Genomic DNA, 22,549 nt, shown 5'->3' on the forward strand with positions numbered 1-22,549 from the left:
GGGCCTGCCTTCCCGCCTGGCAATCACTGGCCAGAGCTGAGTCATGTATGCTGTTTAGTTCATCACAGTCCTCTGCCTGCTTCTCTCATTTATGGAACTTGACTGACACTGAAGGCATTTGAATTTGAGACTCCTGAGGTAGACGATCCTTGGTTATATCACTGAGCACCTGCCACCTCTAGTATTTCTGAAGTACCCAGGAGGTCCATGACATGGAGTGTTTTGTGATTTCACTGATACCCAGATTACCTATATTTTTGGTTACCAAGTTATTTCTTTCTTTCTGATGCTCCAGGGTTTTTTTTTTTTTTTTGAACCATTTTCTTTCCATTTAAAGAAGTTCCTTTAGAAATTCTCTCAGGGTGAATCTGCTGGTGAAAAATTCTCTTAGTTCTCCTTCATCTGAAAATATCTTGATTTCTTTTTCACAGATGAAGAATATTTTTGCTGGGTATAGATTCTGGTTGGCAGTTATTTTATTTCAGCACTTGAAAAAGTACTGTGCCCTTTCTTTCCATCTCAGTTTCTGGTGTGCAACGCACAGTCATTTAAGGTGTTTTTCTCCTATAGGTAAAGGGTCATTTTTTTCTCTGGCTGCTTTCCAGATTTTTTCTTTGTCTTCTGTAGTTAGAAGATTAGTTACGATGTGTCTCAGATCAGATGTCTTTGGATTTATCCTGTTGGGTATTCATTTAGCTTCTTAAATCTGCAGGTTTATATCTCCTGTCAAATTTGGGAAGATTTCAACCATTCTTTCTTGAAGTGCTTTTTCAGCCTCATCTTCTTTCTCTTCTCCTTCTGAGATTCTGATGCCATGAATATAAGATTTTTTTTAATAGTCCCATAGTTCCTAATTCTCTGTTTAGCTTTTTTTTTTCCAGTTGATTTTCTCTGCTGTTCAGATTGGGTAATTTCTATTGTTCTATCTTCCAATTCACTGATTCTTTCCTCTGTCTCCTCTATTCTGCTGCTGAGCTCATCCAGCATTTTGCATACTGTACTTTTAAGTTCCAAAATTTCCATTTGGTTCTTCTTTATATCTTCTACTTTTTTGCTGAGGCTTTCTGTTTTTTTTTTCATTTGTATCTAGCAGCTTTATAATTACTCATTGAAGCATTTTAATCATGGCTGCCTTAACATGTTTGTCAGGTAATTCTAACATCTCTGACACTACAGACTTGGCATCTATTGTCTGTTTTCCTTCAGTCTGAGATCTTCCAGGTTCTTGTATGATGAGTGACTTTCAATAATACCTAAACATTTTTGTATTATGTTATGAGACTCTGAATTTAATTTAAATCTCTTGTTTTAACTCTCTCTGACACTGCTCTGGAAGGGGAATAATGTGTGTGTGTGTGTGTGTATGTGTGTGTGTTGTGCTGTTACTGCCAGGAAGGTAGAAGTCTAGGTTCCCCAATCCATTGTGGGAGGGGCTCCTTATATTTCTGGGTGGGGGTGGGAGTTCTGGCTCTCCATGTGGTCTCCACTCACACTGAGGTGAAGGTGGCCTTGTTATCATTGGGGACTGGTGAAGTCCTGACTCTCCACTAGGTCTCCTCTGATCCATCCCAGCAGGGAGGGAGGGGTGCCTTGTTATCACTGGTTGGGGGTGGAGTCCAGATAGATTCCCCATGTGGCCTCCACTGACATAGTGGATGGCAAGGCTTCACAACCAATGGGCAGGAATGAAAATCTTTGTTCCTTATTTGATCTTCTCTGACACCACTCCAGTGAGGGTGTTGGGTTGTCTCCTATGTCTTCATGAGGGAAGAAGTCTAGGCTCCCCATGCAACCTTTGCTGGTGTGCACTGGAGTGGGGCCACATTTTTTCTGTGGTGTTTGGATGGTGCAGGGTGGTTATTAACTAAAGCCTGTTTTGTCTGATACTGAGTTACACTAGCTATCTTTTGGCTAGTCCTTTGATGGTTTACAGTTTACCATCTATAGTTTATAGTTTATTTTCAACATATCTATTTGTTATGTTTAAAGTGTGTTTCTTTTTTTAAAAAAATAAATTTATTTATTTATTTATTTATTTTTGGCTGTGTTGGGTCTTCGTTTCTGTGTGAAGGCTTTCTCTAGTTGTGGTGAGCGGGGGCCACTCTTCATCGTGGTGTGCGGGCCTCTCACTGTCACGACCTCTTGTTGTGGAGCACAAGCTCCAGACGCGCAGGCTCAGTAGTTGTGGCTCACAGGCCCAGTTGCTCCGCGGCATGTGGGATCTTCCCAGATCAGGGCTCGAACCTGTGTCCCCTGCATTGGCAGGCAGATTCTCAACCACTGCGCCACCATGGAAGCCCTAAAGTGTGTTTCTTATAAATAGCATTTAGTTTTGTTTTTTTCCAGCCTGGCAATCATTGTCTTTTAAAATAGAACATTTAGTCCACTTACATTTTAGGTAATTATGTATTAAATTAATTGGATTTAATTCTATCAAATTCATATTTGCTTTCTTTTTATTATTTATTAATTTTCTTTGCTTTTTATTCCTATTTTTCATTTCCTGTATTCTTTTTAATTATTTAAAATTTTTCTGCTCATCTTCACTATTACTTTTTTGCTATACATTTTAGTATGACTTAAAAAATTATAAAATACATCATTGATTTATTACAATTTACCTTAAATTAGCTCTTTTTGGCTCCCTGAACAATGCAGCAATCTCACAAGTCCGTTTACTCCTACCCAACTTTTCTGCTGCTGCTGTTATATATTTTCTTTGTATGTATGGTACAGACCCTTATTCTTGCTTTAAAAACCAGAATATTTTAGGAATAGTTAGCTTTTTATACTTGCCCAAATTTTACATTTTGAAGAACTGATTATTCCTTCTTACACTTCTGTTCTCTCATCTGGGATTATTTTCCTTCAGCCTGAAGAATATCCTTTTAGTATTTCCATATTATGGGTCTGCTGCTGCTAAGTCAAATCAGATTTTGTTTGTCTCTATTTTATTTTCATTTTTGAAGGATATTTTCACTGGGTATAGAATTCTAGGTTGGCAGTTATTTCTTTCCAGTCTCTAAAGATGCTATTCGCACTTCCTTCTGGCTTCCATGGTTTCTGTTGAGAGACTTAGTAGTCTTTCTTATTTTTTGTTATCCTGAAGGAAATGTGCCTTTTAAAAAAATCTAGTAAGAGTTTGCCTTTTATCTTTGACTTTCAGTATTTTGACTGTGATGTGTCTAGATGTGGTTTTCTTTGTAATCATCCTTCTTGGACCTCAGTAAGGTCTTGAATTTGTGTGTATTTCATCTGATTTGGAAAATTCACAAACATTACTTTTTCATGTATTGCTTCTGTTCCATTCTCCTCTTTTGGGGCAAATTCTAATTACACATATGTTACAACTTTTGACCATGTCTCAAACCTCTCTTCTTCTCTGTTCTGTTTTTCATAGTATTTGTTTTTTCTGTACTGCAGTTTGGATTTCCTATTGACTTGTTTTTGAGGTCAACCTGCCTTTTGCTATGTCTATGCTGTTGTTAAACCAGTTAGAAGACTTCTTATTTTTGGATACCATATTTTTCAACTGTAGAATGTTTATTTGTTTCTTTTAAATGTAGATTCTAAATTTCTATTTAAATATGGCATTTGTTTTCATTTATATATGCTAGCACTCAGGAATGCAAAAAATAGAGCCAGTCAAGAATCTTATCCTCAAGGAGCTTCATGGCCACTTCAGGAACTCCTATGTCCTTAAAGATTTTGTGATTAGAACAAGAGAGGAGCTCGAGAGAGAGAGATGGCCTCTGAGAGTCAGGACCTCACTCAGTGATGTCATAATGGGGGTGACAGCACATCCAGGATTGATTCACAGTCCTGCATATCTGCAAACTTGTTTTTGCAAGTACAGACTCTTTGTCTGTCTTGTTATCTTCTGTACCTCAAATGCTTTGAACTGTACCTGGCATATAGTGCTCAATAAATAATATTAAATGAAACAATCAGTAAAGATGATATGTCCCCCAAGATCTGATTTTGGATCTCTAAATCACAAGAGAAGGTGGAATAGACTGCAATGTAAGTAGATTAAATTATAATGTGAAATATAATTGCCAAGGGAAACAGACTCTGTAGCCTTCCTTCTTGTAAGAAAATGAACATGAAACTACAATAACTCATCAGAAGGTTGCTTGTTGAGTATGGAATAAGCAAGGAGGTGGCTGGATGCACTGAATTGCTACCTATGCCATACTGTGAGGTCTTGAGGCACTTATTTAGCCTAAAGGGGTCAATCTGCATAGGATCTAGATTTGATTAATTAATTCATTCAATATTATGTGCTGAGGACTTGCTATGTGCCAGAAAAGGTTACAAAGGTGAGCAGAAAAGACAGTCACATAGTTGCTGGACTCATGGCCCTTCAGTAGATTTGGGAAGGCAAATACAAACAAAATGATCTCACCAGTAAATGTAACATTAAAACTATGATAAAGCACCAGGAAGACATGGTACTCAGCGTCAAGTGTATGTGTAGCAACCAGACTTACTTTGGAGGTCCCAAAAGGCTTTCCTGAGGAAGAAGGGCTAGGACTGAGACCCCAGGGATGAATAGGGGTTAACTACACTGGGGACTGAGGGTGTGGGGGTAAAGACAGTTCTTGAGAGGGAACAGCATGTGCAAAGGCCCTGTGGTGGGAGGGAGCACAGGGTGTTTGAGGCACAAAGAGGAAGGTCAGGGTGCTGGAGTGCAGCCAGGGAGGAGAGGTGGGTGATGAGCCTGAAGAAGAGGACACTGGCGAGGTTGGTCATGGCCTTGTAAGCCTGTCATCTTTATCCTTGGGGGAACTGGGGTGTCATTGAAGGGTTTCAGCATGGAGTGCTAAGGTCATATTTATATTTTGAAAGGAGCACTCAGGCTGCTGTAAAATCTCTGACCAAGTCACTGCTTCTGGATAATGCTGGAATAATACTGCCAAATTCTATCCCTCTGAGTCCTCTTTCTCCTTTTCTATGTTCAAGGTTGCCCATTCCCCTTCTGCTAATGGTCTTCCTAAGGAGGGGATTTAATATAGTTAATTAAGTTTCAGCTTACGAAATTGAATCATATTTATGTCTCCCAAGGTCATTTGGATTGGAATTTTGAGAACTGAAAACTCTACAGTTACACAATTACCATCAATCTATTGGGGTACCCTGAGTGCATCTATTGTGTGTTCAACCAGTTTAATTCCAAGAGAGAAATTCATAGCAATTTCTCACCCTGTGACATGTCATGAATTAGGACATGGTGAGGGCAGACACCAGGCTGCAAGGAGTGAGAGGGGGCAGCAGTACAGAGGGTGCCCTTGGGCCAGACTGATGATCAGTTGTTGGGTAAGAGGAGGAAGCCTATTCTCAGCTGGAGGGGTACAGTCACCTCCTGGCTTCATTTCCTGTTTTGTTTGGCTTGATTTCCATGTTCAGTCATTAAGGTATCACTTTCTGAAGACGTGAAATTCATTAATAGGGTCAATGGGTGGCATATTTATTTCCTATTGATGAGGGAATAGCCTATAGAGAGCCCTCAGTGGGCTACAGAGATGGAGCCTCAGTAAAGGCCCATGAAGGACATTCAGAGTCAGAGTTAAACTGTAAACTGTAAAGTCAACACAAAAAGCATTAGGACAGAGCAACTGTAAAGACACCATACAGCCCCTGGGCTGGCGAAACTAGTCACTAATGTAGCTGGGAGTGTGATAAGCTCTGAGGGAGTGTGTGAGTCCCAGGAAGAGTTGATGGACCATGGAAACGTGAGAAAGCCTTCAAAGGGCACAGGCTGCCCACAACCCTGCCAGCTCCTCTGCCTGGAGTATCCTGGCCCCAGAGGTAGGGCTGGCTCTGGATCAAAGTGGACCACATTCACAACACTTCTGATGCCAGATGTGCGGGGCTCTCCCCCGCCAAGCAGTTTTCTGCAACACCAGCTGGGGTCCTGCAATGCAACTCAATTCTTACACTGTCTACCTGGAGATAGAGTCAGATCCCACAGGTTAAGGGTGATGTCCCACCAGACTGCTCCCCACCCCACTTCCGATGCCAATTGCCAAGTCCAGGTTGTCACCTATGTTTCTCACCAACCGGCTACAAACCCCTCCTCAGGTTTGATTAATTTGTGAGAGTGGCTCACAGAACTCAGGGAAACACTTACTTCCATCTACCAGTTCATTAAAGGATATGATAAAGGATACAGAAGAACAACCAGATGAAGAGGTGTGTAGGGCAAGGTCTGGGAGGGCCCTGAGTGCAGGAGCTTCTGCCCCTGTGAAATTGGGGTGTGTGACCCTCCCAGCATGTGGATGTGTTAACCCACCTAGAAACTCTCCAAATCCCATTATTACTGGGGTTTCACGGAAGCTTCCTCAGGTGGGCTTGATCAATTATTAACTCCATTTCCATCTCCTGTCCCCTCTCTAGAGAATGCGGGTGGGTGGAGCTGAGAATTCCAGGCTTCTAATCATGGCTTGGTCTTCCCTGTAACCAGCCCCACCCTGGGAGCCATCTAGGACCCCACCCAGCATCGCCTCATTGTGACAAAAGACGCTCCCAGTGTGCTTATCACTTAGGAATTTACAAGGGTTCCAGGAGCTCCCTGCCAACAACCAGGGGCAGAGACCAATAGGTGTATTTTCTATTATCTCACAGGACCCTAGTATGTGAACATGGAATACTGGAATCCAACTGGCTACTCGAAACCACTCTGAGACGGATGGGTGGCAACTGAAAATTCAATTCATCGGATTCCCCGACTCACAAGGAACTTGCTCATTGCCACTGGCTTCCCCTACAGATCTTCTACAGGGAGAGACGGGTGGGCATTTGAGGCACATGCCCCAGCTCCGCCGATAGGTCTCATCCCACTTGTGGGGCTTGGGTACCACGGATCTGCAGTGATGTCGGACTGGGAAAGTTACTCCCAGACTGTTGGATTTATCTCATTTATGAGCCCACAACCCTGAGAGCTACCTGGTGGACCGAGGTAAATTCACCAAAGGTAGGCACGTTTCCCGGAGAATCAGCCTGGGACAGCCAGGGTCCACGGGCAGCACGCGTGGACGGGCCACTGCCCGCGGGGGCCGGGCTCCTGGTCACGGTTTGGATCTGCCCTCTGCTTCCCGTGCATAAGAACCACTCACCTGGGGCTTCCTTGGTGGCGCAGTGGTTGAGAATCTGCCTGCCAACGCAGGGGACACGGGTTCGAACCCTGGTCTGGGAATATCCCATATGCCGCAGAGCAACTGGGCCCGTGAGCCACAATTACTGAGCCTGCGTGTCTGGAGCCTGTGCTCCGCAACAAGAGAGGCCACGATAGTGAGAGGCCCGCGCACCGCGATGAAGAGTGGCCCCCGCTTGCCGCAACTAGAAAGAAAAGCCCTCACACAGAAACGAAGACCCAACACAGCCATAAATAAATAAATAAATAAATAAATAAATAAATAATTAAAAAAAAAAAGAACCACTCACCTTTTTACTTCCTTTCCTCCTTCCTGTTTTGCCCGATAATTCCTTCTCTCTGTTCACAGCTAGTTTTAAGTTTTTTAGTTCCTGTCTCATCAGCTCGTCAACCTAGGTGAATACAAAAGACCCTAGGTTTAGCTGACTTCGCATGACCTGTGTTTTCTTTGTGAAGTTAAAAATAGCTTAAATTCTGGGTAGGTTATTAACAGGAAATTGTAACAAAGCACTGCAGTGACTGACTTACTGGGACTACAGCAGAAAAGCAGTCTTACCTGCAGCCGGATCTCCGACTCCAATTCTTTCCGTTTGTCCTCTTTGATCAGTTCGGGATCATAGCCCTGGGGGACATTCCACGATTCATCTTTATTCTTCCACAGGTCTGTACTCCAGAAGGAATAAAGAAAAAGAAAAGGAAATTTTTTCAGCGTGAAGACTAATGTCGACTTAAAAAAAATGTACAACGTGAGAGTTGTGAGTCAAGTTTTATTTGGGGCAAAATGAGGACTATAGCCCGGGAGACAGCGTCTCAGATAGCTCTGAGAAACTGCTCTAAAGAGGTAGGGGGTAAGGTTAGCATATATGTGATTTTGGTGAAGGGGGAGTACACGCAATCGAGCACATATTTTTTTGCAGAAGGTTTCTGCTAGTCACGAGGAGCAGTCGTCACCATGAAGGATTTTAGTGCTTTTCTAGATACAAGGAGATGCAAGAATTGGGCTCATAAAATTGGCTCCTGAAAATATCTAACTATTCTGAAGACCTGCTCTGCCAGTTTTTCCCAGAGCACAGAGGGCCCCATGTCAGCTCTCCACCCTGAACTCCTTTCAGGGGGTGTCGAAGGTCAGCAGCTGCAGCAGCATGTGATTTAATCCTTGTAGAGGTAGACGGCAAGCGCCCATTCCTTTGTGCTGACACTAAGGAACGCAGTTTTGTGATATGTAACACAACCTCAGTTTTCTGCTCTACCTCCTTCTCCACTTCCCAAACAGAAGGATTGTGCCTGTATAATATCTAAAAAATAAAGAAGGAAACTGCTTATGTGAAAAGATCCAATAAAAAAGTATGAAACGAACAGCATTCTTCCATACGATTAAACACATGTAAAAAATAATGTTAATTGTGGGATTATACAGTTATAGGTGACTGTTTCTGTAATACGTTTTACATTATTTTTATTATTCAAATGATTCGCTAAAATAGGAGAGATTCTGTTGCTAGTTCAACTCACCAGTAATTTACCCTGGCTCCTAGTAAAAGCCAACACTGAACCCACAAGGACCCACTACTCGCCCCTAATTCAACGGCTCTATTTCTGTATCACTTTTTGGATGTTTTTGAAATCATACACATTTTACATTTCCCTTTTGCCTGGCAGTTAGGAGGATGGTTAGAGAAATGTGACTCTAGAGGAAATAAGGGTAATTTTGTATCACTGGAATAAATGGAAATAAGCCTCTTTTCTCAGAAGGGGAGTTCCCAATTGCACAGAAGTGCATATCACTGTATCCTGGCTGTGGGACTGGGGGATCTCCCAGGGGAAAAAGACTTGCCAGTTTGGGAAATGAGATCTCTTCCTTGAATTTGTGTTCAGAATGTGATGGAAAATTTCTGGAACCAAACCTGCAACCACCACTCAGCTGGGCCACTTTGCCGGGAACGCATCCCTGGAGCACTGATGCCGTGCAACTCGGGAAGGCAACCGAGGGCCACGGGGCCCCAGGCAGGGGTTTCCCCACCTCCGTCTGACAATGGCTATGGCTTGGGAAGAAAGGGGGTCGTGCGGGGCCTGGATGGCAGGCGGTGAACGATGGGATGGAAGTTTCTCAAGCACGGCCTCTCCTACGAGCACCGCACGGGATCCTGAGACTAGCCAGGACTGTGTCCCCCGACACAGCTGACCAAGAAGGGTGGCATTAGAGGACAAGCCATAGAGGACAGTCATGGTCACAGGCAGAAACATACGTCTGGGTGCACAGAGGGCAAGAGGTGTCAACTGTGAAGGCGGACAGCAGAGAAGATTCTCGGAGAGTCAAGTGGGCAAACAGATGAGAGAGGAGGGTGGAATTTCCACGTAACTCACGGAGGCCGGGGATGAGCAGAACCAACGAGAAAGGAGAGGAGAAGGGATGGGACGTGGTGTGAGCCAGGAATGGCTGCAGATCCTGGGGAGATGGAGCAAAAGGGCGACGAGATGCAGATGCACAAGAACGGGCGACTGGGCAAGGGCATCGCCCGGAGGGCTCCAGCCAGGTCAGGTGGATCCCCCATGCTACCACTTTCCAGCTGCTGGTCTCACAGTCTTTCTTCCCTTTCCTTGTCAACAATCTCCGCCTCTCGAGGGGCGAGGAACCAGGCAGGACAGCAGCTACTCTAAAAACACTTGTGCCCAGAGAGCAAGTGGAAGTGAGGACGCTGAGGACCGCTGGGCGTGTCCTCTTAGGGGTCCGAGTCAGGACCACACAGGACGCAAGGGGAGCAAGACGGGATGTGGGTGTGCAGCTCCAGTTTTCCGAAAGGGTGGGTCGGGTCCACAAGCCACAGACTGGAGACCCTGACGCTGCTCCCAGAGGCTGGCATGGAGATTTCTGGAAGCGAGAAGGGGCACCACAAGGTGATGGGCGCACACAGGTCAGGCCTGGCTCACTTCCTGGAGAGTTAGCTGGGCAGAGGGGTCGGCCTGTCTGGATTCCAGGCCCGGCGAGGGCTCTTAGGCCCACCGGCCTCCCACCAGCAAACCAAAGGCAGTGTGGCCTGGACAGGGCCAATCCTTGGCTGGTCACAGTCTGTGGCAGGAAGATAGCAAGGAGAAACCTACGGGTGATAAAAAGTTTCCGGGGCAGATTTTTGAAAATGAGGATGATGAAAGCACCCAAACCTTTTCTAGGGTGGCTAGTGTGGATTTATAAGAAATAGACAAGAAACACATCACAGAGGGGGTAAAATTTTCATAGAATTGATTCACCCACATGTCCTTCCCCAGCAGGGTGGCCACATGAGAGGTGGCCCAGCCGCTAGGGCTCAGACGATGGGACAGGACAATACGGCAGGAGAGGTTTGGGGGTGTGCCTCCTGTACACCTGTCTGAGGGTGACCTCAGTTTCTGCTCTGGCCTGAATGTCTGTCCCCCCACGAGAAGGGGGATTTTGCAGTGAGCTTGTAAGGTGTGAGTACACAAAGGCGAGGCTGGCTCACGGGCTTGAAGGCAACTGCCCCTTCTCTGTACGTTTTTCTGAAATTTACATAAGCTTAGACTGTGGAAAACTTTGAAATGCAGGAATAATATAATGCTTCTTTTTTATGGGTTTAAAATTGTAAGCTTTCCCCCTTGAAAATACCATAACTGTGTTAAAACGTGCTATTCACTAATAACAGCTCTTTTCTAGCAGATTTCCCCCTTGTATGATGACTAAATCTTCTCCCACAGCAAAACCCACCTGTTTCATTAAGATCTTTTAGAGCAAAACTGCTTTGTTATTTAAAGGAAGCTACACTGCTTTTTCACGGGATAGATTTACTAAGACTGGGAAGCCATGCGTTTCATAATGAAAGGAACACAGAATATTCAACAGAAAGGAAAGCAAGATGTGATTATTTATGTAAAAGCAGTGGCACCTCATGACATTCCCATTTCTGGAGCTGTAACTATTTTACAGATAAAACAGTTCGTAGCAGCCTTTCCCGGTTTCACTCTAGTTCATGTAAATGGACCTAGTTTTCCACTGCAACTTTGTTTTTCTCATGACACTTTTGCACAGGGCACTTCTCAATCCCTTCAAGAATTTCATGGACATTTCTAATTGCAGGAAGCTATTCATGGCTCTCAAAGGAAAACAACTGCCCGCTCTTTCCTACAGCAGAGAATGAGCTTTTATCCCAGAATTGGGAAAGCGGGAGCTGCGGCAGCTTTTGCAGGTTGAGGGGTGACGAGGAGGGGGCTTAATCTCAGTGATTAAAATGCTAATGTTTCGTCTGAGAAGGAAAACCTTTGGTTTTTATGAAAAGAATTCTCAGATGAAAACATTTAATTTCTGTAAATTACCAAAGACCGGACAGGTAACTCATCAAATGCCCCAACAGCCAACTAGGAAAATCACACTTCACGTTTCCTGCTCCCGAGTGGCTTGTGTTTTCTTAGTCTTGATGGAAACAGATATTACACACTAGGTGTGGGTCGTTTCAAGAGCTTTGCTGGGTGGGTCCGCAGGCTTCCCATGGGAACATTAGATGTCCCCCAAATTAATTACTGTTTTTATCAAAATAATGCAGGCACCTTATTTTAAAGTCAGAGTATTGAAAAGATTATAATAAAAAAACTCTGCCTTCCAGTTACACTGTCCAGGGGCATTTATTCCCACATTCATTCACTCAAAAATGCATTGACTAGATTCAGATTCATTCATAAATCTGATCTATTTGTAAATTATGAAATTCATGCCCTGCCCTCATGGACCTGGCGCCCCCCCGCCGCCTCCCCTGCGGGGAGACAGCAAACACACACACGGAAGTCAGAGGGAGGTGAGTAAAGTGGGGTCAGGGGCGGGCACAGGTGAGGCGGGAGAAGGCCTGAAGGGACAAGCATTGAAGGCAAGGGGAACAGAAAGTACGACAGCCCTGAGGTGGGAGTGTGAGCAGCTTGTGGGAGGAAGAGCACAGGGCCCACGGGAGGAGGGTGTGAAGTGATCTAGCTTCACGTGGGCTCTTCTGGTTGTTTCTCTGTTCCTCTGCCAATGTCTAGATGATACGCTTATACTGCTGCTTCTTGATTCATCAATTTTAGACATGGGCTCCTGACTCCCTGTTAAGGTAGGTGAGAATTTTGCTCTTCTCCACTTTTCTTTCTTTCTCCATGTAGTTACATCACAGGCCAAGGGAGCCAGAGCTTCCAAATCCCGAGTGTGAGTGTATTGAGATGCACCTGGCACCTAAAACTCCCCACCGGCAGCCCCTCTCAGGACACCCAGTAGGACAGGCTCCACCAAAATGAGGGAGTAACAGGAAAATGAAGGGGTGACAGTCACAGAAGGCAAAGGAAGCCCCAAGGAGGACAGCTGGCAGGGCTCCAGAAGGGAGGTGTTCAGAAGAAGAGGAGCTGGTCAATTACCTAATGCGTTCGAAGGCCTGGAAAATTATCTCGAAGGTTGGTGATAGATATGCAGAATACGAAACAAAAGACAGTGTGTACAGACCAATACATGAAGTCATGTGAAGTGGTGTCTTAACAAATGGCAGCTATTGTCTGGGACACAGCCCTGAGTTCTGGGGGCACCCCAGCCAGGCCTGTGACTTACTGCGATTCCTAGCTGGGTCCCTCGGAGGCGGCTGAGGCCAGCCTAACAAGCCATCCAACTTGTGCCGCTGTCCCCACCCATCTACCGCCACAGCACCTGGTGTGTTGTGAGCCTGCTGGTGGCATGCGCCAGCTTTGTAGCTCCAGGCTAGCATTGCACCTGCACATTGGAGTCAATCAATGTTTGTTGAGTGAATATGTAAGTGAATGGATGCTTTGATAGGGATTGCTTGGCACCATTGTTTGTTACAGAGTTGGTATTATCTTGGTGGGAATGTCAATTGGTGCAGCCACTATAGAGAACAGCATGGAGGTTCCTCAAAAAACTGAAAAACAGAGTTGCCATATGATCCTGCAATCCCACTCCTGGGCATATATCTGGACAAAACTGTAATTTGAAAAGATACTTGCACCCCAGTGTTCATTGCAGCACTATTTACAATAGCCAAGACATGGAAACAAATTAAATATCCATTGACAGAGCAACGGATAAAGAAGATGTGGTACATATATACAATGGAATACTACTCAGCCATAAAAAAAGAAGGCAATGATGCCATTTGCAGCTACATGGATGGACCTAGAGATTATCATACTGAGTGAAGTAAGTCAGAAAGAGAAAGACAAATACCATATGATGTCACTTATGTGTGGAATCTAAAATATGACACAAATGAACTAATCTTCGAAAGAGAAACAGACTCACAGACATAGAGAACAGACTTGTGGCTGCCAAGGGGGTGGTCGGGATGGGGGAGGGTTGGAGTGGGAGTTTGGGGTCAGCAGATGCAAACTATATAGAATGGATTCACAACAAGGTCCTACTGTATATAGCACAGGGAACTATATTCAATATCCTGTAATAAACCATAATGGAAAAGAAAAACAGTTGATGTTCTCAAACGTGAACGATGGCAGGTCTTCTATCAGTAGACCTGATAGAAGATCAGACCTGCTGATCGTGGGTAAGTGATGTTTACCGCTCCTGGTTGTTATAAAGGTAAGTAAGATGGGAACGAAAACACAAAGGCTTCTGTGTCTTGGGCACCTAATCAATGTTAATTTACCCTTTGACCTCCTTCCTCCCCAATTAAAGCAGTCGCTAAATCCTGCTGGGGTCATCCTATCCCTGTGCTTCTGCCTTCGTTCAGTATCTCAGGTAGAGTGGGACCCTTGCCACTGCTGGTAAGGGAAAGAATTTCAGGAGGTACACGGACATTCTTTTTTTTTTTTTTGGCCACACCGCAGGGCATGCAGGATGTTAGTTCCCCGACCAGGGACCGAACCCGCTCCCCTTGCAGTGGAAGCGCGGAGTCTTAACCACTGGACTGCCGGGGGGAAGTCCACGGACATTCTTATTTTATAGAACCGGCATATCAAACCTGCAACGACTTTTGATATAGTTGCTGAGGATGAGGCTCAATTAATTGGGGTAAAAAACCGTGTATCAATTAAAAATAGATATTAAGTAAATTATAGTACCGGTGCTGTCCACCTAAGACCAGAATTAGGAAGGAGGCACACATGTGACTGGAGTTTGGACATATTCTACTTCACGCCCTTATTGCATTTTTCAGGAATTTCCAAATAACACTGATGACCAGGGTCACCTTGGCAGGTCATTCTGTGTTGGGATTTGTTGTGAGGGTGGGGTGGAACCACAGGAATTGGATAACCGTTCCAGTAAAGTATAATGAGAGTATCTCAAAGACCAATCCATACACTTGCTGAATGAGCCAGATTATACTCTGCGAAGTATGCTGAACATGGGAGAAAAGATTTAGGTGTCAGTGTTCAGGCACGAGTCTTAGTCTAATAGGATTAAAACATTTTACTGTACATACGGCATTGATTTTCTTAATTTAAACAATCCAGGGAAAATCCTTCTTCCCTTTCATTCCTAACAAGAGAATGTTCAGCTGAAGTCTTAAGGGTTTAAAACAGAACAGAGGTTTAGATTACGTTCTCATCTTGCTCTTTGACCAGTTATATGCCTTGAAGCCACCCAAAGGAATTTTAAAAGAGAGACGGACAGAAGGTCTTGGCTGTGAATTGCATGTTTGCAGCCTCTCATGATTGGGCAGCAAATTCTGCCCAACAGAGGCTGAGGCCACACTGGGTGGACGGGGCCACCTCAGTCAGCACGCCTATTCTGCTAAACTGACCTTTGTATACGTTATTTCCTTCTTCCATCATATGAAGGAAAACACTCGGTGACATTTTCCAGCCCTCACCTTCTTCCTGTGAAAGCAGAATAATACACTTGTTAATTACAGGCAGAGTTTATCCGTCGTGATCAGACAGTGAAAGGCACGTACATCGTGGTTGCTGTGACTACAGAAAAGCACGTAGACTCTTTTCTGGTTTGTGGGGCGTCTGCCCACCTGGGCAGTTTCCCTGCTGACCAGTCTGAACAGGGAGTGCTGTGTCCACCGACCAGGGCGGGGATGGTCTGGAGACTTGGGTCTGCCTTCGGGCTCCCTGGGGTACCCCACCCCGAGTTTGGTCCTGTCCTCTGATGCTCTGCTCCTTCGTTGCTCTGAAAACTGATGCCCGCCCAAGTCCTGCCACCTCCTTTGCCATGTTCGCGTGACCCAGATTTGCTGCTGCTCTCCGTCTGTGTTCTGCTCCGCCACTTGTCAGGTGGTGGTTTGTAGGAGCACCCGGGCTGCTCCTTTCTTGGCTTGCCTGTCCCCTCCCTGGGCCAGGAAGCCAGTCCTGAGCCCCAGCCTGAGCTGGAGGTCCTGCCAGCCTCCCTGCCCTGGGCCCCCGCTGCAGAGAGAGCCTGGCCACGCCACCCTTGGTCCCGGCTGCCTCTGTGCAGCCAGATGGGAGCTGCAGGGACACCGGCCACTGCAGCTGGAGGGTCTGCCCCGACCCCCGGCAGAAGTCCCCTTTGCCCTACACCACCAGGGCTGTTCCGCGTCGGGAAGAGCCATACCTCGCAAAGGCCCATCTGACGTTTCTGGGCAATAATGTTTGTACTGTATTAAGAGTCAGGTGCCCGATGACCCAAATCCTGGTTACTGTCACCCCACAAAGGGCAAAAGAAGGGATGCTGGTCTACACGATGTCCATGAGGAGTTTCCAAAGCAATCAAAGTGCTCTCTGTACAGCTTGAAGGAGCAGCAATAAGATGGTGAGCGCCTCTGGTGAGTCTGGGCACAGGACGTGCCCTCGTTTCTGGGACCTCACGCGCCACGTGCCGTGGTCCGGCAGCGCCCGGGTACCAGATCCCCGCCTACCTCTCCTCCCCTACTCCACGCGGCAGTCGGGAAGACACGTGAGACGAGCTCACGAGAGCGATGGGAGCTCCCAGGAGGAAGTCAGGGTGGCGGGAGGACTCTGACTCCTGCGGGGGTGGGGTGACACGGGAGACCTGCCTGCACCACAGCTCACGAAACACGCGGGGGCTAACACAGCCTCCTCGAGGGGCCACCCGCCTTGCAGACCTGGGGGGAGAACCTGGACCCAGAAATCCTGGGGCCTCCACGCCTGTGGAGCAACTGACCCACCTTCCAGGACCCACAGGAAATCAGAGCTCACGGGGGAAGGAGCCCCACTCACTCACACAGCCCAGGACACCCAGTCATTCGAGAAGAATCAGCCCGAGAAGCGCGGAGAAGACCAGTGTTGGAAAAAGGCACGTCCCTGGAGGAAACAGATGATTCACAGACAGAAAGGGGCATCTGAAATAGCTAATGAATACTCTCAGAGATATTACTCCTCTCTCTCCCCGCCTCTCTCTCTCCAGGTATCACGAAGCATTCACGGATCTTTTGTATTTTTCAGTCAGTGCGCTGCTGACGGACGTGCTGTGGCTCTTCTGGTTTTGGATACTCACATCGTCCTGTATTTGGCCTCTGGGAGCCCCTATAGGTGGTGGGTGTGCGCCTTCATGGGTAGAGGTGGAGGAGGAGGGGGAAGGGAAAGGGAGGGGGAGGAGTGCTGTTCCAGGGAGGGAGCACCGTGGAAGCGCTTTCGGCAGAGGGACCAGTCCGCGCGAGTCTGAGCTGGAAGGCCGTGTTGCCTTTGGTAACTGGAAGTTAGTAGGGCAGGGGCGTACGGAACAGGGCCAAGCAGACAGACAGAGACACAGAGACACAGATGCAGAGAGGGGACGGACTTTGGAAGGCCCACGAGCCGTGTTCCTCAGGGAGTGTGAACTTGGTCTGAGAGCAGGGCAGCCACCTGGGGGTCCCCGCAGGAGCCTGGCATGAATGGATCTGCTTGTCGGGTCATGACTCTGGCTGGAGCACGGGCACAGGCTGGAGAGGGTCAGGGTGCCCACCTCTCTCGGACCAGAATTCATTTTCCCATCTTCTTCTGTGGAAAATTCTTCTTAGGTCTGAGGCAAATATCCCCTCCTCTGTGAAGCCGTCCTGGATTCTCCCAGGTCAAGAAGACTCTCCCCTGGCTCAGTAGGATCTGCTTATCTTTCCTGGCTCCTGTTTCTCTGTGCATATTATTGGCTATTTGTGTGCCTGTCTTAGCTGCTCTCTTGGGCTGTGGGCCCCCATGGAGAAGGATTCCGTCTTGCTGATATTTTGTACCCTATATGGAACCAGCATCAGGCCTGCTCTCTAGGCGTTTAACGCATGTAAGTAAAAATAAGATTTATAGGTCTATTTGTACAGCTTTATTTCTATAATAAATATCAAGTTCTCAAGGGGAGTAAAACACTGTAAGACCAGTTTTGGAAACATCTGATCCCGATTGCACAGAATGACAGCGGACGTTAGCGGTTCCCACGACTTTCCACGTGGTAATGACGTAACTGGCCATCACAGGAGACACCTTTTAACCAGAGAGAAAGCACGATGGAACACGTCTGCTTTCCTTTTTAGAGATATTTCTTCCTTTGGTCAATAGTTCATTGGACTGATCCTTTCCTTTGGTTGCTGTTTTAAACACTTAATATCTTGCTCATTTTGACAATTATTGGGAGAGAGAAATCCCACGAGGAGGTTTTACCCTCTCAACTCCAAAGTCACTTTTTTTTCTGAATCTTTCACTGTGAAGGGGTCATACAAGTACAGCTGCACCTGTCAATGGTGCCTGCCTTGACCAACATCCCTTTCTGATGGAAACTTCTCGGCCACAACTCCCAGCTCAGCCGAGTGGCTGGAGAGTGTCTAACCAGAGAGACGTGCCTCTCCTGGAGCAGCCTGACCCCGAGGAGCTGGACTGGCCAGCCGTAATGGTTCCCTCTGCACTGGCGTGGGAACACACAGGTGGACCGGCCAGCTGGCAGCAAGGTGAGAACGCGGGTCCCAGCCACCACACGGCCTTCTTTAGAGAAGGGGGTGGACAGAGGAGCTGGTCCCAGTGGACCTGGGTCCTGCAACTCCCAGCTCCAGCCCACGCCTGCCAGGTCCTGAGCCCTCCACGTGCCCTGACTCCATCTCATTGTCTGCTGACCTGAGCGAGCTGGTGTTGCCACCCAGAAGACCCAGTGAGTCCCAATAAGAAACAGCGTCTTAGGGCTTCCTTGGTGGCACAGTGGTTGAGAATCTGCCTGCCAATGCAGGGGACTCGGGTTCAAGCCCTGGTCTGGGAAGATCCCACATGCCGCGGAGCAACTAAGCCCGTGCGCCACAACTACTGAGCCTGCGCTCTAGAGCCCGCGAGCCACAACTACTGAGCCCACGAGCGACAACTACTGAGCCCGCGAGCCACAACTACTGAGCCCGCGAGCCACAACTACTGAGCCCACGAGCGACAACTACTGAGCCCGCGAGCCACAACTACTGAAGCCCGCGCACCTAGAGCCCGTGCTCTGCAACAAGAGAAGCCACCGCAATGAGAAGCCCGTGCACCGCAACCAAGAGTAGCCCCCGCTCGCCACAAGTAGAGGAAGCCTGCGCACAGCAACGGAGACACAATGCAGCCAAAGATAAACATAAATAAAATAAATAAATTTATTAAAAAAAAAAAGAAAGAAACCTCATCTTAGATATGTCCAGCCTTTCCATTCGTTCAGAAATGTTATAAATATCACTGAGGATCTGCTCTGTGCAGACGCCAGCCAGGGATGTCCAGAGAGGGGGGCTGGCTCACCCCAGCTCCTCCTGCGAGCTAATGCCAGAGCCATGTTGCATGTTTTGCAAAAATGCTTATTAATTGTAGAAAGGACACCACTGCAACAATGCGATAAAGATTTTAAAAATCCAAGGAAATAATCAGCTGTATCACTGTCACCTTTATCCCATGAACCTTTCATTTTTCTTTTTCTTTATTTATACGCATAGGTGATGTCTGTCGGTTACAGCATAATTATAATGATAAAAAAGTTTTGCCAGCTGAGTAGGTGAAACATAGTATTAACTTTTAATTCATATGCCTTCTTTGGGTGCCACTGAACTTTATTTTGTCTTGAGTTTTTTGTGTGTGTGTGGGGGGGGGCTAGTTTACCAGCTTTATGACCTTATCTTGTTTACTTGTAAATATCTCCTGAGCACTTACCGCGTGTGGAAATTTCTAGGTGCTGGGGTTACAAGGGTGCATCCTTCAGGCTCTACCTTTGGGGCCTGCCTCTGGGATCTCCTGCACTGGGATTCGCAGATTCTCACTGACCGTGCCTTGGGACACCCCTTGATGTCACACCACCATCCCTCTTCCTGATATCTGCCAGTGTCACCTCTTACTAGGTGACTCCTGGGTCCTGAGCTTCCCTGTGACTGTGACTGTCAGATACATATTTTCCCCCGTGGAAACTGGGGGTCGCCTTCCCACCCCCCTCCTCCAGTGCAGCCCAGCCCCTTGCCCTCTGGCCTGCCTGTCAGGCGAACAAGACCTTGGACAGCCCTGGCCCACATTCCGACACTCACTTCTTCCAGAGGCAGCCCAACTCCACTGTTAGAAAACACTTTCTTTTTACTTAACCCAGTGGAGAACATAAAAGATCTCCAATACCCCAGTTCTACCCCAGACCAGGGAAATGAGAATCTCCTCGAATGGGGCACGGACATTTTCTTAGAACCAGACCATTCTGTGCGATTCTAATCAACCGCTAGAGCAAGGACCACAGGTTAACAGAAGCCCTCTTTCCATCAGCTGAGGCCTGGTTCGTCCTCCGGGGGCGTCAGAGAATCCAAATCCTCGTCAAGCCCAAAGTCAGCTCACGGTGAAACCTTCTTGGCTCCTTTACCTACATCTCAGAGACTTCCAGATAGTTCCACCTCCCGGTTCTCTCCTATGGATGGATATGTTCTAGTCAGCCAGGTGCCCAGTTAAGGAATGGTGCTGGTCTAATGGTTATAGGCGGAGCCATGGTCAGCTTCCTTCTTGGCCTGAACGTGAAGGTGGCCGGCCTTCCGGACGTTTCCATCACACCACGAGTCAGACAGCTGACAAGTCCTCCTGACTTTTCCATGTATGTCCCATGTAGACGGGTTTCTCCTACCTTGAGATTGTACTGATGGTTTTGTATTCTTATTGCTAATAAATGTCAATTTCTTACCTTTGGTCTCTGAACTGACGTTATGCTCCTGGAGGGCGGTGTCTATTATGTCTCATTCATTTTATTTCTCCATTGCCTTCCACACTTGTGGACCCACCAAATAGACGAGAGACTCGTGTTCTCACCTACCAGCCTCACTCAGAGGGCTGAGTCATGGGCTATCCGTCCTCTGCATGGTCGCACCTGGTGCCACGATCTGTGGTCTGTGGCATCTGGCTTTCTTCTCTTTTTGCAAATTGAGCCATTGCCACAGCTCCGGCCTCTGGGCCGCTCTTTCTCCAGGATGCCTCAAACATCGCATCTAGCAGCAGTGAGACCTGCCTGCCTGGTCTCTCGGTCCCACTAGGAAGCTCCGCCACACGGAGGTTCTTTTCGGGCAGCTGGCTATTCTCAGATCAGCTCCCCACTTTCTTGTCATGACCCAATCTGTCATAAATCATTAAGGACAAAGCAGTTTCTTAGTAAGAATAAACTGGTGGACGCCCCTTGATTTGATTTTTAGAACATATTTATAACGTCAATGTACTGAAACTGACAATTTTTAGTAAGTTTCCATCTATTGTGTGACATGGGTCCTTATACAACACAATTTTTTCCCTTAATCATCATCAATGAGATAGCGATACAGAGAAAAACGCAGAGGATTCCAAAAGATTTTTCGTCGTCAAATATCGTATCCTAGGTATTTGTCTTGGTGAAGTTAGGAGAGTGGACAGAGGTAAACAGCGTGCCTGCCCACGCCACTCCCCAAATGTTAACCATTAGGATCATTTCCAGCCTGGCTTAAAGAGGGACTCAGACGAACAGAAGCCCTGTTGAAATTTTCTATGAGCCAACGTGTGCATCTGAAGCGGTCTGTGGGTGGAGGGACGGTCGGCACTTCACATTAGTGGGTAAGTGTCAAAATTCAAGTAGGGTCACATCTGTTCCGGTTTTTTTTTAAAATTTTTTCGGCCACACCATGCGGCACGTGGGATCTTAGTTCCCCTACCAGGGCTCGAACCCGTGCTCCCTGAAGTGGAAGCACTGAGTCTTAACCACTGGACCTCTTGGAAAGTCCCTGTTCCGTTTCTTAAATGGGGGTATGTGTTTCAGCATATACCTATTAACATACAGGTCCAAATGTCAGACTGATCACTTGTGGCTTTCAGATTATTTGATGGTTCCCTTAGGGTCTCTGTCCTGGGGGTAGTAGTGAGGTTGCTGTGACTGGGAAGAGGCTGATTACTTCCCACTGAGCTGAGAGTGAAATTAGAATCCGCTTTTAGATCCAGAAGTGAAAAAAATCAGCCCAGAAGCTATCATCGTTAAAAACTGCCTTTTAAAATAAAAATGCATGATAATGTGATATCTCATGAAATTTGACTTGTAAAAATACTTCATCATCTCATAACTGTTTTCAAGCTTGCATTTAGAATGTCATTTGCCTTTTCTGCTCTCACATTCCATTGAGACTGGAGAATCAGTTACTCAACCTTTTTGGCCTTCCCACATGAAAGATGTATGGCAGATCTGACAAAACCTACAATTTGAAGTCTAAAAATATATAGCTATGTCCTCAATACATCTGTCCCAATTTTCTCTGCGGATATCTAGGTTTAATTTCTGTCAGAAGGAGCTTCCCGGCTATTATTGTGGAATATACGACTTTCTCCCTCGGGCCATGCAGACCACCAACTTGTCTCCTTCCCCAACCCACTCACCACCATCCCGGCTCTGCACCCACCTCTGTAGTCCTCACAGGCCCCCTTTGCTGGGGGAGCCACTCTTACCTCTGTCCACCTGGCTGACCTCTCTGCCCTTTAAGAAGACTTAGCTCGAGCTAACACTCAGCCTTCTCATAGCTTAACTGACATGCTCCAGCTCAGAATCCTTATCTTTATCTTGACTTCACATCTCCACAGGACATGACAATTAACAGTTACTAGAAATAATGTATCTTAAGAAACTATATATATATATATATATAGATAGATAGATAGATAGATAGATATCAGGACGTGACAATTAACAGTTACTAGCAATAATGTATCTTACTACATATATATATATATATATATATACATATACACATGCATAAAGAAATTTCTGGAAGGGTATATACACCAACATGTTAATGACCATTAACTTTGGGTCATGGGTGCAAGGGCAACTTCTATTTATTTTTCTCTTTCTGCTAATCAGTGATTTTTTTCCCCTCTCCACTGAACATGTACTGCTTGAGTGACGTTATATATTGCTTGATATGCTAATTAAATGAGCCTTTGCAGGGTAGGGCCAGGCCAGCAAAGGAATCCCGGGATCCTCCTGTCTTTAGTGCCTACTTCTCCTGGAAGGAAATCTCTGTGACCTTTCCAGAA

At 46.5% G+C, this 22,549-nt stretch overlaps 1 protein-coding gene across 4 annotated transcripts in view; it reads right to left on the bottom strand.

Annotated features, from left to right (window-relative positions):
• IQCA1 (IQ motif containing with AAA domain 1) overlaps positions 1-22,549 on the bottom strand; it is a 166,898-nt gene that overhangs the window by 67,287 nt on the left and 77,062 nt on the right. For all 4 annotated transcript variants that reach the window (XM_059928994.1, XM_059928990.1, XM_059928992.1 and 1 more), the window contains 3 exons: positions 14,893-14,968; positions 7,713-7,819; positions 7,447-7,548 (listed from right to left, as the gene is read on the bottom strand). In XM_059928994.1, the coding sequence (XP_059784977.1) occupies positions 7,447-7,548; positions 7,713-7,819; positions 14,893-14,968 (285 nt within the window). The remainder of the gene's footprint in view (positions 1-7,446; positions 7,549-7,712; positions 7,820-14,892; positions 14,969-22,549) is intronic.

This window comes from Balaenoptera ricei, chromosome 7, assembly GCF_028023285.1.
Source record: "Balaenoptera ricei isolate mBalRic1 chromosome 7, mBalRic1.hap2, whole genome shotgun sequence".
Taxonomy (NCBI): domain Eukaryota; kingdom Metazoa; phylum Chordata; class Mammalia; order Artiodactyla; family Balaenopteridae; genus Balaenoptera; species Balaenoptera ricei.